Source organism: Erinaceus europaeus, chromosome 4 (genome assembly GCF_950295315.1).
Source record: "Erinaceus europaeus chromosome 4, mEriEur2.1, whole genome shotgun sequence".
NCBI lineage: Eukaryota > Metazoa > Chordata > Mammalia > Eulipotyphla > Erinaceidae > Erinaceus > Erinaceus europaeus.
Genome location: NC_080165.1, coordinates 132,906,937 through 132,923,847, shown reverse-complemented (window position 1 = coordinate 132,923,847; position 16,911 = coordinate 132,906,937). Strand labels below are relative to the sequence as shown.

Here is a 16,911-nt window from a genome sequence, read left to right as displayed (position 1 = left end):
AGACACCTGCAGACGTGCTTTACCACCTGTGAAGTGACTTCCCTGCAGGTGGGGAGCCGGGGCTCGAACCGGGATCCTTATGTTGGTCCTTGCGCTTTTCGGTCCTTGTGCTTTTCGCCACGTGCACTTAACCCGCTGTGCCACCACCCGACTCCCGATTATTCACTTCTTACAGATGCATATATATATATATATAATATATAACATACATAGTAACCAAACTATACTGGTACTATGTGTGTTTTCTATGTAACTTCCATAATTCCATAAACAAACATTTTGGGGCGGGTAAAGACAATGCAATCAAAAGCGATTTCCTGCTCATTCACAGAGCTACATCATGTATTTCCTATCTTAATTTTAACTAAAGATTCTTGAGCTAGTTGAGAAAATAAAGAATCCCTACCGTCTGGGGGACATTACAAGGCGCGCAACAATGTTTATGGAAACTCCAGTAGTCATGTTCCTTGAGCTCATGCACATGCTCTTACTGATACCTGAACATAGCCATGCACAGGGGGGACAAGCAACACAAAATATTTAGCAGGAGATAAATTCAAAGGTTTCATGACTTTTTCATTCTTGTAATTTTTTTCTATATAAAATTACTAGTCTTTATGTCATTAGTCTACAAAAAAAAAGTCACTGTAAATTCATTACTGGTGGTACTGCTGAGATTGAGTAAGAATAAGTACAAAAATTTTAAAGCAAAATAAAATCAATAATAGGTCAACGTGAAATGACAGTAATTTCCGACTTGAATGGATAAATAATAGGATTCATTCAAAATTTTCTTATACTTAAGAACTCTGAGGTTATAAAATTGGAACTTAAGTTATAATAAAACTGGCTTTTTATGTATTTTTACTTACTATCATTAAGTTCCTAGAATTTAAGTAATTTTCATTTTGCCATGAGCAGAATAGTTATATGTTTGGTAAACAAAACTGGGGGAAATGAACTTAAGAAACATGAAAACTTTAGTGCTTTAAAGTTCTGTAAATTAATACTGCTAAAGGAAATTGGTGATAATAATATCCATAAATGTTAGATTTTTAAGCACATGAATTAGCACTTCTTTAAGCATGTAGAAAACTGAAAAGGTTTAGAAAAAAAATCTAACAGTCATAAGGACTTCTCTAGAGAGGTGATCAGTTTTGAAAATACTTCACAGTAATATTTATACGTGTAGGTTGTTCTTAAGGTAGTGGATTTCTGCAATGTAAGAAGGTAAATTCCTAAGTTAAAAAAGAAAAGAAAAAAAGATGACTGGTGAGACGGGGCTCACCTCAAAAATGTCTTGGGCTCTTTGGGTGGTACTGGCTGTGGAAGTGGTTTGCTGCTGTTGAATTCAATATCGTGGATGGGAGAATTAGGAATGGGATCCAGGCGGTTAGGATGTCCATTACCCACTCCACCAGATTCCAGAGCACTTAGATTGGGAACACTCACAAACCTGTTTGTTGGTGACTTATCATTCTTCTTCTTTTGCTGCATTAAAAATAATACATGTGAGGATAGTCCCTGCATGAGGACAAATGAGACAATAGGCAACTGTAGAGGATATAAATTTGGCACTGAGAAACTTTGGAAGCTTTATGTTAAATTCAGATGTTAAAGTGAACCAGTGTTACCCAAAGTGTGGTCTGGGGATCCTTGGAAGTGTTCTCTGCCTACATGGAATCCTTACACATACACATGCTGCTAGGGTAAAGAATGAGGAAGGTATTTTTAGGAATGGTTGATAGAGAAGAGGCAGAAAGAATGCCAAGAAGTGAAGAAAAACTGGAGAGGTACGAGGCAAAGGGAAGGGGAAAGGGTAGCTCTTGCAGACACCATAAGGTTAAATGTACTTGGGCTAAACTAGGAGAAGGCATTCAATATAATTTTAAAAGAGCAATCTGTGAACTTTAGTCATCTGTCAAAGGGAGGCAGTCCTTGCCTGGAAAAAAAAAAAAAGGAATGAGAAAATGCTTGGCAAAGTACTTTGAAACAAATCTCACATTTCTATTTCAGTCCCAATGCCGATCTAGAAAAACAGAGAAAATTAAATCTGCATTGAGTTTCATTTTCCAAATAATTGGTGATATTGTTAATTGGTCTATAATTGTTTAGAATAATTTATGGTTATAAAATAAGTGATCAATGTCTTTATTTTTGTTATTTAAAATATATGAGGAATATAACTCGGTAAGAACCTTACCAGTATGTAAATCATTAACTTTATACTCTTAGTTATGCCTCTATATTCAGTGAGCATACTCTTGCTAAGCAGAATAGAAATACATGTTATAAAATTTCTTGAATATTTTCAAACTTTACTAATTACATGTACTAGTTAAAGTACTAATTTCTTCCACAAAATGACTGCAGAGTTTGGAAAGAAAAATGTGACTAAAGAGTAAAATGACCCTTTCCTTACAAGCTAGGCACTAAGTGAGCTACTTCACTGGCCTGACTAAGAAAAGAAAGAGGGACTGAGTGGTGGCACACTTGGTTGAGCACAGATGCTACAATGTGCAAGGATCTGGGTTCAAGCTCGCAGTCCCCACCTGTAGGGGGGAAAGCTTTGCGAGTGGTGAAGCAGGGCTACAGGTGTGTTTCTGTGTCTCTCCTCTATCAGCCCCTTCCCTCTTTCGATTTCTGGCTATCTATCCAAAAAACAAATAAAGATAATAAAAAAAGAGAAAGAAATGGAAGAAAGAATAATGCCTTCAGAAAAATTTCTTAAAACTGAAGTCAGCTATCAACAATAGCTAAGAAGTTCTTACAGATATGCATCTTCTGCATTTTTTGGTTCTAAACACCAGAGAGCAGAGTTAAATCTACTTAAGGTTTCTATTTTAAGACATTAAAATTACTACTGTTAAAACTGCTATAGTAACAGTTTTATAACTGAAATTTTTATTATAATAAAATGTAAATATTTCTATTATATGTTATTTCAAGAATAATCATCTTGCTTTACAATAAAAATTCCAACCTAAGTGATAAATTCAAAAATTCAGAAATAAACTCCATTCATAAATTCACCAATTCATATTGAGAGAACCTTCAACATGCCAAGCACTGTGTCAGGATAAGAAACAATAGCTGCAGACTTCCTTACTTCAGTCATTCAGTTTCCAAAATAGTTAACTCATTCTGATTGTAATGAACATTTGTTTAAAGATTGAAGGGCCAACTTGGGGGGGGGGATAAATTCTCTATTTTTAACAGAGTGTTTCTGTGAGCTTTGAAAGAAAAAAAAGATGTACAGACTAAATTAAAAATTAGGAATTATGTGCTAGTTAATAAAATGTAAATTAAAAAAAACTTTAGAGCTTTAATTTCTGCAAAAATATGTGCCATCCCTAGGAGGGAATGTGCATAATTTATCCATTATTATTCACTAGAATAACCTTCAGCTTATAGAACATGTTTGATAAAATTTTGCAACTGGATATTATTTATTGACTATGCCAGTATAGCCAAACAAGTATGATAAGCATCATGGGAAGTTAGGGGACAACAATGTAATTTGTCTACACAAAATTTCTATTCATTGTACAGGAAGAATCAGAATAAACCATGTTCAGTTTTAATGACCAATAAGGCCATAAGCAAGAGAAGTATAACCCTTTTCTAAGGACTGCTAGACAATAAAATACATGTCCAATCCAAGGCCTGTGAAGATGTTAGGCTTTCAGTTATAGCTGTTGGTAAGGCTGAAGTATCTCTTTTAGGATCCCACAAAAGATAGAGAACACTAAAGAAATGACGAGTTATCTGCAGGAAACTTAGAAGTCAGTCTTCTTTATACATAAGAAAAATCAAACAGTGTTTTATGATGTTAATGAAATATTTTAAAGAGTACAGATTATAAAATATTAATATCTCATTCAGAAAATGAATAAAGAATTTATAGATTTTATACCTAGATTACTAAATTTAAGAAAATATTTTTGGAAGTTTTATTCCAAGCTACTCCAAACAGTTCATAAAATCTTTTAACAAGTTTTAAATCAAATCCCTACTTTACAGAGGTAACTGCACATACCTTAGTCAATGGATTAATAACACCAACAGTAGGACTGGAGTTAAACACTTTGTTGAAGTTAGTTTCTCGATTGACTAATTCCAGCTGATAAAATTTATTATCGTCCTATTCAAAAGAATTATAAACAACTTTTAAACATTTCCTATTGAATATTCTAAAACTTAACTGTATACATGTAATCTCATTTAAATATAAAATCTGAATGAAGATTTAAATAACTTGTTCAAATATTTCTAGCCCTGATAGCTTGTGTCTTAAGGATGTTGCTGGGTAACTTTGCAATACCTTTCAAATTATCTCCTGGTCTACTCTTTATCCTTTCCTATACCCTTTAATTCCTTTTTCTTTTAATATAGGGCCTACATATTTTATTTAGGTCCTATCTATGTTCCAGAGGGCTGACTACAGTATGAACAGACTTACCTTACACTTATGGCGCAGTATTGCTTACTTATATAAAGCTGACATTAAGGCGTCTTTCTTGAGTACTCAAAAACATGTTTGATCTTGCCTAGTCTCCCCAAAACATCAATGTATTGCAACAATGATAACCACAGAATAGAAAAAAATGTGAATAGCCCATACAAACTCTTTGCCTTTGCTAACTACGTGTGCTAACTGAATATCCAGACTGTAGTAAGTATACATATAAGTAAATAAAATACTGCTATAAAATGCAGGGTTATGTCCTGGCAGAGCTAAATTCTTCATCTCCTTCTAGTTAGCAATAACTGTTATCAATATCAGCTCATGTGCTCACCAGGTCACAAAGTCAGGGTGTAATAAAGAATATGGACTATCTTTGCCTAGATTACTGTCACTGGCTAGCTTGTACTGCTTTGGGAAATACTCTTCTTTTTTGAAGTCTTAATTCTTATCCTGTTGTGAGAGAAAAGTACAATTATATCTGTAATACCTACTCACTAAGAATCAGAAAACTAATAACTATCTTCATAGACCAAAGATTAAATCTACTAGAGCAATTTCTTGATGTTCATGATGCCTGAAAAATTTACTGCTATTGTGTGTCAGAGCAGCCTGTACTCAAGTCTTTCCAATGTCTACTCCCATGACTCCAACTTACTATCTGTTTCTTTGGCAAGAATTTTGGGCTGTCTTTTCTGTATGCTAAACGAGATACATTAAAGAAAAATAAATCATAAATAAGTGCTCTTGTGCACTCTGCATATTAAGTTCAAAGTCTTCAGTTTGAAGAAATCAATAAACAGCGGTTAGCATTGTCTAGTTTTACTCTGAATATTTTCACTTGTTTTAATTAATGTTTTCGTTAGTTGTCTTAATTAATGATCAGGGCATCTTTTAAAAGACTGAGTGTCATGAATTATGGAATATTTGTATATTTTAAAGAATGATAGCTTTAATGAGTCAATATTTATTGTTTTATATCTGTACTTTCTTTTCTCATTAATTTCTCAGCATCCCTAATCTAACTTCACCAATGTGAAAAGCTTCCACCCCTACCTACCCCAGTCCTTGTACATGGTGATTTATGTGCTTAGCCAGGTGCACTGCTGCGTGGCCCCATGACTGGTTTTTCTTACTCAATTCTAACTCTCTAAATACAAATTGTATTTATTTATTATTGGATAGAGACAAAAGCAATTGAGATAGGAGGGGAAGACAGAGAGGGAGAGAGACCTGAAGCACTGCTTCACCACTTTCAAAACTTTCTCCCTGCAGGTGGGGACAAAGGGCTTGAGCCTGAATCTTTGCACACTATAATGTGTGCGCTTAACTAGGTGCAGCACCACCTGGCCCTGTCAAGTGTGTGTCCTCTCTCTCCCTCTCTCTCCCTCTCCCTCTCCCCCCCCTCTTTTTTTTTTTTTTTTTTACCAGATCCCTGTTCAGCTCTGGCTTATGGTGGTGCAGGAGATTGAACCTGGGACTTTGGAGCCTCAGGTATGATAGTTTCTTTGCATAACCATTATGCTAGCTACCCTCCATATGCCCCATCTAATTCTCTATGTACAATACACATGCACATTTCCACTGTATATTGACTGTACATTGGCAATGACAGATTACTAAGCACTCAGTATGTATTAAAAAGACTTCCCTTATTACTGAAAAAAGAGGCACAGTCTCATTACCTAATACCAAAATTAAAATGGGTCTGTATATCTTAACCTCACTCAAAAATATTTTAATGAACTTGATCATTTTCATTTAGCACTATTTAAGAATGTTTTCTAGTGTTTTCCCAGTCAACAGTCTACTGATTACTATTATTATTGGTTACATTAAAAACAAAATATCTTACAATTAGTTTCTTTATGACATGGTCTCTTTCTGTAAGCATGACTTTTAATTCTGTAATCATCTGTATGTCTTCTGGTTTTGATTCTCTCATTAGATATTTTTCTTCCATTTCTTCTAATCTAAAAATAAGAAAACCTTTAGTCCCAAAACCTAGATATAGACCAGGTCCCATAAGATATAGCATATGTCTACATGTATCCACAAATTAGGGCAAAATATATACCTGAAAGCAAAAATACACAATAGTCTGTAGCGAGTCAGTATCAAGTTCCTAATGAAATAGTGCCCACTTAGACTTAGATACCCTCCTCACCTACTTCTTATTACAGTTCTTTCACTCACTCCAAAGCTATCCTTATCAAAGCAAGGACTGCAAAAGCTGAATAAGGACAAGAGACTGGCATACTTTAACGATGACTCTTTATCACTATCAGGCCATTCCACCTGATTGGGGCCCTAATCGGGGAGTCCTGAGATTCCCAAACAGACTTGATGGGCCTAGAACTCAAATCCCACTCTCCATTGTTACCGGTCATTTCAATCAGGAACAACACAATAGACCCCTTTGTGGGCCCCCATAGGACCTTGCCCTCAACTTGGATCAATGCCCATGTTCAGCGGGGAAGCAATTACAGAAGCCAGACCTTCAACCTTCTGCATCACACAATGACCTGTCCATACTCCCAGAGGGTCAAAGAACAGGAAAGCTATTAGTGGAAGGTATGGTATACGGAGGTCTGGTAGTGGGAACTGTGAGAATCCATAACCCTCTTATCCTATGGTTTTGTCAATGTTTCCTTTTTATAAATAAAAAGTTTTTTTTAAAAAAAAGGAAGAGAGACAGAGAGACAACCTGCAACACTCCTTACCACTGGCAAAGCTTTCCCCCTACAGGTGGGGACGGGGGATGGGGGTGTACCAGGTGCACAACCACCTAGGCTGAATCCACAAATTTTAAACCAAACATCTCTCTGTGTAAGTTTAGCATAATGACTCAAGTGCAACAGTATTACTAGAAGCTTACCAGGGATAAACATTATTTTAAAAAAAAGTTTTGTTGGCCTTTATTTTCTTTAAAAAGAATTCACTTTTAAATCATCTAAATGTGGGCATGATGTATAAGGTGAGCTTCTCTGTAGAAGAAATGATATACTAAATGCTAATCTGGTCAATACAGCCTTAGTGCTGGAAATGCAGTTTTACTATTACATGCACTTAGCATAAATAGAATATTGTGTGATGACTTAAGTCTTGTAACACATATAAAAGCAACACAAAATGATATAGGGGCACAAAGGATACACATGAATGACATTACTCTTAGTCTACGGGCAATATAGTATATATTGTCAGTTAGTACATATAACTGGCTCATCCAGGTAAGAGAATTGTAATGTGATCTATTCTTCCCTGAATGAGATGGGAAGTTAGTTGAAATGAATACCACTACTGACTCTAGAATAGAAGTCACCCGAGCAAGAGGCAGCACAGATCCTGTATAATATAAAGGTATAAATAAAGGACAGGATAGAAGTGTGAGCCTCAACGCTCCAAGGCCTTACCCTACTAGGGAAAGACAGAGACAGGCTGAGATTCTGGCTCGACAGTCTTATACCCATGTCCAGCAGAGAAACAGTTATGGAAGCCAGTACTCCTTCCTTCTGCACCCCAATAGGAACTTAGGGTTCCCATAGTGGTAAATGACCAGCAGACTCTGAACCCTAGTTCCAATGGGACCTGTAAACTTTTGTGACAAGAAACTTTTGTTTTTGCACCATCACTGAAAGTGAAGAGATTTTAGTGAACACCTAAAGAAGTCAGCAGCTGCTTCTCTTATCTTAGGAGAGGAAAAAGGAAGAACAACTATAGGATGATTTTACTCATAAGTAGAATAAAGAGAACTGAAACACATGAACCTGAAAAACAATATCTATAGTCAACCATAACTATAATCTTGGGATCATAGTTAGCCCAAGATCTTGCAATGCTGGGTTACCATTGGGGGGGGGGTACAGAACTCTGGTGGTGGGAGTGACATGGAATTATATACCCTATTATAATATAATCTAATAAATCACTAACATATATATATGAAAAATAAGATAAAAGGAGAGGATAGACTGAAAATGATGACTTAATTGAAGGAAAAAAGGTCATTTAAATTTTATAAAACAAAGATTAGAAAAAAATTAAGTTAATTTTAGAAGATAAAGAATGAAACTTGAGTTCAATTATGATTGATGAAGATTCTTGGAAATTAATTCAACAAATACCAAATAACTTCTCAGTGATCCACCTTTGACCCTTCTCAATTTCTGAGTGGTACCGTAATCTCTGTATATTTTAGTAAGTCCCTCCACTAACTCAGGCCATGATTAAGATTCAGAAAATCTTAGTTGGCTCTAAATCCAGTCCCTTTGGTTATACTTCAACTCGGAGTGGGTGATGGGTGGGGATGTGGAAGGGTGGTGGTAAGTATGGGGTTAGGAAGTGATTTGTCTTAAGATCAACTGGGACTATCTTGGTGTGTGTGTGTGGCGTGTGGCATGTGGTAGTGTGGTGTGTTTGTGTATGCAGATAGGTGAAATATAATTCTGTTAAGATCACATAAAGCAATCTTGTGTTTTTTACCATAGTACAACAATTTATGGGCAAAAGCTTCTATTTTAAGATGTCTGAGAAACAGTGACCTAAATGAAGGGAAAAAGCATTTGGGTTTAATACAGGAGTAGCCACAAGATGTCACCGGAGTACTTCCTTTAGCATCAAAAGCAAGGTACATGATTTTTGAGCTGCTTGCAGCAGTTGGACAAAATTGTTAGAAAATAATAGATAAAGAGCTAAATTAAAGGGCAAAGAGATAACTCACCAGGTAAGGTGCATGCCTTATCATGGTGCATGGGCCAGGTGTGAGTCCCTCTAGCACCATAAAGGAAAGTCACTATACTGGGGAAGTTCTTGTACTGAGCGCTCTCAATCTCTCTCTGAATGAAAAAGTCAGCCTGGAACTCTAAGATCTAGAATGCTGAAGTTCAGGCTCCCTGGATCCTAGGCTCCATAAACAAAACAAAGCAAAACACAAAACCCTAAACATCAAAGCCTTAAAGCTACTCTTTCTTTTTGATGTCACAAAAAGAAGTTAAAATGAGTCTAAAACAATCAGTTAAAATCCATAGGCCAACTTTATGTATAATAAAGATCTGATCTGAACTTGAATTCTAGGATGTGCTTTCACTCACACCTTCTTTTAACACAGGATATCTTTTTATCACACACACAAAAATATGCCTGGCTATTAAAGGGGAAAATAATTAAGTTGAAGAGACAGAATCTATACAAACACATATGGCAAAGCATTAAAGGAGAGAATAAGTTAAGTAACATGGTGTAAGCATATTTCCAGGGTTATCTGACTTTTGAAACTGTGTTAGGAAGAAAACTTGGCTCTATCCCACTATCATTTCAAGTCAAGATTAATTAACACTTCAACTGTCCCACACTGTTCCTTTTATTTATTATTATTATTTTCCCTTTTGTTGTCCTTGTTTTTTATTGTTATTGATGTCATCGTCGTTACATAGGACAGGAAGAAATGGAGACAGAAGGGGAAGACAGAGAGGGAGAGAAAGACACCTGCAGACCTGCTTCACCAACTGTGAAGTGACTCCCCTGGAGGTGGGCTGCTGGGGGCTTGAACCGGGATCCTTATGCCTGTCCTTGTGCTTCACATGGCTTGCACTTAACCCACTGCGATACCGCCTGACTCCCTGTCCCACACTTTTCTAAGTCAGAAAAGACTAAGTTGAGAATGATTGGCAGTGATTTAGTTTTGGTTTTATATATTTTATTTTTTTCTTGCCTTCAGGGCTATCGCTGGGACTCGGTGCTTGCACTGCAAATCCACTGCTCCTGCGGTCATTTATTTTATTATTTATTTATTTATTTATTTTTGATAGGACTGGGATAAATTTAGAGGGGATAAGAGATAGGGCGAGAGAAAGACACCAGCAGAACTGCTTCACTGTTTGCGAAGCGACCAGCGTTGGGGAGACAGGAGCTTGAAGCCGGATCCTTTCGTGGTTCCTTTGTGCGCTTAACCAGGTGTGCCACTGCCTGCCTGGTTTTGTGTATTTACATGGAGCTCACAACATACACTTTTTACCCAATGTGTACAACTTAGGTAGGCCTTTAATATCAAAGCCAGCAAGAACCTAGCAATGCTGTCTTATTTTCACAGATTTTACAATTACAGAGCTGATGGGTAAGATTTTTCAGTAGAGACCATGTATTAAGAAAATAATGTTAAAAAGAAAGAAAATAATGCCTTAAGTAGCCACAAATGATCAAATTCTCAAACAGCGTATAAGAATGAATAAAGCCCTAGGGAAACCACACAAGTGAATAAGGCCTTTTACTCAAAATACAGATTCTCATTCTTAAGCAAAACAAAAAGAGAACAGAACAGAGAAGTAGAACATATAATATTACTAACTAGGGTCACAGATTGCTGGCGCTCACATGGAGTGGCTCCAACCAGGGGGGTAAGCCTCCGACCCTCCCTCACCGGCTCTAGAGGCTGTGTGACTCAGAAAGAGGCATTGGGGAATATTCTGGTACGAACATTTGTTTATTGCGAGAAGAATACAGGTCTTTATACTGAGTTTAACAAAGGACATTTTTCACATATATCAGAGATTACAGGTTTCTTAAAGGTCATCTTGCCCCTATGGTAGGGGGCTAGTATGACAAGAATTGATGAGATACATAAAGGTTAAAAAGATTAGTCTCCATGATGCAGGCAAGTTAATTATCCAAAGGTATTTGAGAGAAGCATAGGGGTTAAACCAGTAAGGTGAGGTAGAGAAGAAGAAAAAAAAAACTTGATGTAAATCACAGATATCAAAGGACACAACGAAATAGAATTTGGGGTCTTACTGCCTGGTGTTGGTGAGGTGTATGATAAGAGTGTGCTCTCCTTTATGATCAAAGTAAACTTTGAGTGAACCCTAAAGCAGGCAACCATTTGGCCTGCTGCTATCAGGGGAAACTAAGAGTGAGAGGCCTGTAGGCTTTCTGTGAGCTTGAGAGACTAACAAGGAGAAACTGAGTCTGGGAGACTTTTCCCTCTTGGCGCATCTCTATAAGGAGAGAGGCTAACAAGTGAGGTGTCTTTCCAGACCTCCATCCAAGGATGGGAGAGCTCCCCTAAGCTCTACCAAGCTTTCACATAGTCCCACAACTGATGGTTGATCCCTTGGTCTGCATGTCCTGATTTTCTCCCCCTGCTTTGAGAATATGTAGGTCTGTGGTGATAGTTCATAGACAACAATGAGACAAAATATGAATGTTTAAGAAGCTGTACAATGCTGTACTTAAAAATTTGAGTTAAAAACATTTAGTTAATTGTATTTCTCATACTGATTTTAAAAACTAGCAATTAATTTGATCTCCCCCCCAAAAAAAAGAACACAATAAAATGATTTTTAGGGCCAAACAACAGTAATATTAGACCCCCAAATATTTTAGAATTTTTATCATATAAAAGATGAAATAACAACTCCATTATATCAGCCTCTAAAATGAAATTGCAATAAATTTCATATTAACACACTAAGGGTTCCCTGTTCAGTAAACTTTTCTGTTGCATGGGAAAGAACCTGGAAGGACAAAGAAGGTAGTTAGTGAACTCCCACATAGTAGCACTTCACAAAGATCATGAAAATAATAATTTTAAAAAATCAAACATAGACAACAAAAACTACTGAGTATGTAGTACTTATTATTTTTATTTTTGGTCTCCAGGGTTATTGCTGAGGGTCGGTGCCTGCACTATGAATCCACTGCTCCTGGAGACTATTTTTTCCCTTTTGTTGCCTTTGTTGTTACCCTTGTTGTTGTTGTTGGATAGGTCAGAGAGAAATGGAGAGAGGAGGGGAAGATGGAGGTGGGTGGGTGGGGAGATAGACACCTGCAGACCTGTTTCACCGCTTGTGAATTGACCCCCCTATAGGTGGAGAGCCAGGGGCTTAACCCGGGATCCTTGAGCTGGTCCTTGTGCTTTGCGCCATGTGCACTTAACCTGCTGTGCTACCACCTGGCCCCCTAAATTACTTATTTTTATAAACAACTTGAAAAGTATAAGTAATCCAGATATAGCAGAGTGCTTTTTTTTCAAGTAGAGATCGCTAAATTAAGTTCAAATACAGAAACTTAGCATTTTCCTCAAGAAGAAATAGTTTTTTTAAAGTACACCAAAAAGTTAATATAAAGTTAACTTAATAATAATCTCTGAACCACCACTGCATAGTAATCTGCTATGTCTCTAAATTCTAGTATATATTTACATTTACCTTAAAATTCTTTTAAAAAGCCAGTGTTTCCTTTTGCTTCTGAAACAAATGCCCTGACAGTTTTTTTAAGATTATTTAAAAATATTTTTTTATTTATTTACTATTGGATAGAGACAGAGAGAAATTGAAAGAGGAGGAGGAGATAGAGAAGCAGACAGAGAGACACCTACAGCCCAGCTTCACCACTCGTGAAGCTTTCCCCCTGTAGGTGGGGAGGCCTTATTTTTTTATTAGTGATTTAATATTGACTTACAGAATTTTAAGGTAACAGATGTATAAATTCTATACCTTTCCCACCACCAGAGTTCCGTGTCCCCATTTCCTCCACTGGAAACTGCATTAGTTCTCCCAAGATCACACATATGGGTTTACTATTATTTTTGAAACTATCTACCTATCTGTATCTATTTGCCCCATTTTTTTCTGTGATCCTGCATTATCTTGCTAAGTCACACCTACTACTTCAGAGTGTCTCCCCTCACCCCCTTTTTTCCCCACCTCCTCTCTCTCCTGGTCTTGACATTGGAATTCAGAGCCCTCTAGTCATCTTCTCTTAACATTTATCCCTCTGGGAGTATACACCAAAATTCTATATGGGGTGCAGAAGGTGGAAGGTCTGGCTTTTGTAATTGTTTCTCCACTGGACATGAGTGTTGAGAGGTCAACCATAACCCCAGCCTGTTTCTATCTTTCCAGCCTGTTCCCATCTTTCCCTAGAGTTAGGACAGTTTCATTCAACAGTGGCTTTTACTAAGACACGATGTCACTCCAGAAAATAAAATTTCTAAGAATATCTGAAAATATAAGACTTTAGTTACCTAGCACCAGAGAAGAGATTTTTCTACTGATCACTGCGCAAGTGATATAGAACTCTTAACATCTCTGTAGTATTTAGAGATAGCTTTTCTTTTCTTTCTTTTTAAAAATTTTTTTATGCATTTTATTTGATAGAATAAAGAGAAATTGAGAGGGTATGAGAGGTAAGAGAGACAGAGAGACACCTGCAGCATTGCTTCACCTCTCCTCCTGCAGGTGGGAGACAGGGTATTGAACTGGGGTCCTTATGCATGGTAGTATGTGCAGTTAACCAGGTGAACTACCACTCCACCCTGAGGCTGCTTTTCCAAACTTTAAATTTCTTACTCTTTTTTTTTCCCCCTGGAGACCAACATGGTTCAGCTTCCAGCTTCCAGCTGCTACAGAGGCTTCTGCACAATAAACCCCAGTCTAGCTAATCTACTTACTGTCCACCAGTCTCTCCATTATCACCCACTTTCAAGAATCCACAGCTTTAACATCAGAATGAATTGATTGGGAACTTCTATAGGGAATCTTTAGACCTTTAGAATAGGATGAGAATAGTTCAAATGCCAGTTCTCCTAAACTCCTTAAGCTGGAATGGTTTTTCCTTGCTTATTACCAGTCAAAAGCCAAGCCACTCAGCAGATTACAGTAGACAACATTTAAAGATAGGGGCTAGAGGGGTGGATAATATGCAGCTTTGCCTTATGTGTAACCAGGTTCAAACCTAGCCCCCACCGTACTGTTCTCTTCCTCTCTTGTCTTAAAATACACATATACATTCATAGTCAGAAGTGTCCAATCATCTAAAACTATTCTTTGCAGTAGATGACTTGCTGATACATGTGATTATTTGCACTTAAGTTGAGATTAAATGATAGTGAGTTTTGGTTCCTTTGAATTATGGTTAGTGAAGTTAGTAAGGAGGTGGATTCATATCTAGAATATTCATTCATTGTAGAACTCAAACATCCAAATTTGCGAAATGAAGACAAAAGACAAACAAATCCTGCTAATTGTCTGTAAGTCTTTCTAAGAACTGCAGTGGTTTTTGACTGGAGTGTGCAGAGGGAAAGCCAGAACTTTGATGGTGGGTATGGTTTGGAACTATATGCTTATCCTTTCATAATCTTATAAACCACGAATAAAAAGAATATTCAGTTCCCTGGCTGCAACAGTCACATTTCTAGTGCTCAGCAGACATTATGATGAATAGTTACTATACTGGAAAGAGCAGTCGTTAAGATGTTTTCATTGTCATAGGAAAATCTATTAGATGGTAACAGTCTAACACATTTGTGTATTTGTTTCTCACTAAATGAGTAAATACTTGAAAAGCTAGATGCTATATGATGACAGCAGGCTATGGTGAGAAAGAAATATCACAGCTGGTTACCATGAATCTAACTTAGGTATAAAACAAATGGCAGATCTCTAAAAGCAGATAAAATGTTTGACTTGAAGGTAATATTATTTTGTGGTTCATGATAAAAATGATAATACAGAATAACAATGTTACTACCTAGTATCTACGAAAAATCCCCAGTGTATAAAACCACATAAAACAGAGAAAAGTTAAAACAATGACATAACCTTTACCCTTTGTAAATTAATATTCCTAGGAAATAGGACAAAGATAAACAGGTAATTGTTTTTGTGAGACTGTTTTTTTAGAGTATAAAGTAAGCACCAGGATTTCTGTCTCTGCCTGATGAACAAGCATCAGGCCAGCAGGAAGGAAAAGTAAGGCAATAGGGTTTATTGTAATTCATAGTTGCAAAATGTCTGAGGTTATGACCTCTATTACATGCCAGATACCTGAGTTCTTCACTATGGCTCAAAAAGATTTATAAATTATCCCCGGTTACAGAAAACACCAAAAAAGCATTGACTGGGGAAATGATTATGTAAGTCTCCTTAGTACTTCAAAGGTAACATTATGAAGTGATAAATAATCTAGGGAATGTTAAAAAAGTAATTTCTAAAACATTTACTGGATACATACTGAAAATTTTGTCTCTGTCCATTAAAATAACATGTCATCTCAGAGGTCACTGAAGTCAATGCCGATGACTTGGGAATCTGTTTTTTTGCTTCAACTTAAGTGAATGTAGGTCTATGTGGGTGTAAATGCACACCTGTAACAGTATGTACTGTTAAGACTTAATTGCTTAAATGGATGAAATATAAAGTGATGGTTTTTAAATTGGGAGAAGGTAATTAGGTATTAATGCCTTAAGAGTTTATTCTAGACTATAAAGGAAACACAGGAGATTCTTAGAAACTGAAATGGTCAGACTGGCTGACACAAAGGGTAGATGGAGTAAATAGCATTTGGATGAGTCTGGGTAAGGCACACAGGAACTAAGAGTTAAGTTTGACTTGGCAACTGATGCTACTAAGAATAGTCACTAACTTTACGGAAATACATGGAGATAATTTTTGTGATGCCTTTTCCATAAATCAGAAGAAAGACTAAAGATGAAAGGGGTCAGGGCCGGGTGGTAGCAGGTTAAGCGCACACAGCGGGAAGCACAAGGCTCTCAAGGATCAGTTTGAGCTCCGGGATCCCATCTGCAGGGAGGTCGATTCATAAGTGGTGAAGTAGGTCTGCAGGTGTCTATCTTTCTCTCTCCCCCCATCTTCCCCTCCTCTCTCGATTTCTCTCTGTCCTATCCAACAACAATGACAGCAATAATAACAACAATGAAAAACAACAAGGGCAACAAAATAGGGAAAAATAGCCTCCAGGAACAGTGGATTTGTAGTGCAGGCACCAAGACCCAGCAATAACCCTGGAGGCAAAAAAAAAAAAAAAAAAAAAAAAAAAAGATGAAAGGGTCCCTTGCAGTTGCTTAGTGTAGGTTAATTCCAAGGTTAATTGGATCATAGTTTAATCCACAGGTATGAACTAAATACTATTGTGTTGTCAGGAAAGTCATGATGCATTTTTGCATAGAAAAACAGAGAAAAATACCTTCTCTGACCATCTAATAGTAGCATATGCTATAAGAGTTTATTCAAATCTAGGAAAGAAAAGGAGCTACTAAATATGTTTTAAAACACTAGTAGTTAATAAATTTCAGTGTTTTTTTTTTACAATATTAAGTTACTATGTATAAGCAGTAATTTTATTTGTGATGATTAACCTCCACTAATTTTTTAAAAATCATAAACCATGAAATGCTTATTACAGGAATCCAAACAATATCTAAGCATAATACATAAAATAGAAAAAAGGAAGTCTTGGGTCGAGTGGTGACACATCCAGTTAAGTGCACACATTTCTTTTCTTTCTTTCTTTCTTTTTTCCTCCAGGGTTATTGCTGAGGCTTGGTGCCTGCACCATGAAATCTACTGCTCCTGGAGGCCATCTTTTCCCCCTTTGTTGCTCTTGTTTTTTATCCTTGTTGTGGCTATTACTGTTGTTGTTATTACTGT

The 16,911-nt window shown here is 36.8% G+C and overlaps 1 protein-coding gene across 14 annotated transcripts in view; it reads right to left on the bottom strand.

The window, feature by feature from the left end:
• Positions 1-16,911, bottom strand: part of FAM184A (family with sequence similarity 184 member A) — a 113,134-nt gene that overhangs the window by 868 nt on the left and 95,355 nt on the right. For 2 of the 14 annotated variants that reach the window (XM_060190536.1, XM_060190534.1), the window contains 3 exons: positions 6,321-6,438; positions 4,040-4,144; positions 1,289-1,524 (listed from right to left, as the gene is read on the bottom strand). The exons of 1 other annotated variant lie outside the window; for it this stretch is intronic. In XM_060190536.1, coding sequence (XP_060046519.1) covers positions 1,289-1,524; positions 4,040-4,144; positions 6,321-6,438 — 459 coding nt within the window. Of the gene's footprint in view, positions 1-406; positions 498-1,288; positions 1,525-4,039; positions 4,145-6,320; positions 6,439-16,911 lie in introns of those variants that run through there. 11 more of the 14 variants (XM_060190539.1, XM_007521290.3, XR_009549605.1 and 8 more) reach the window with 10 other exon arrangements.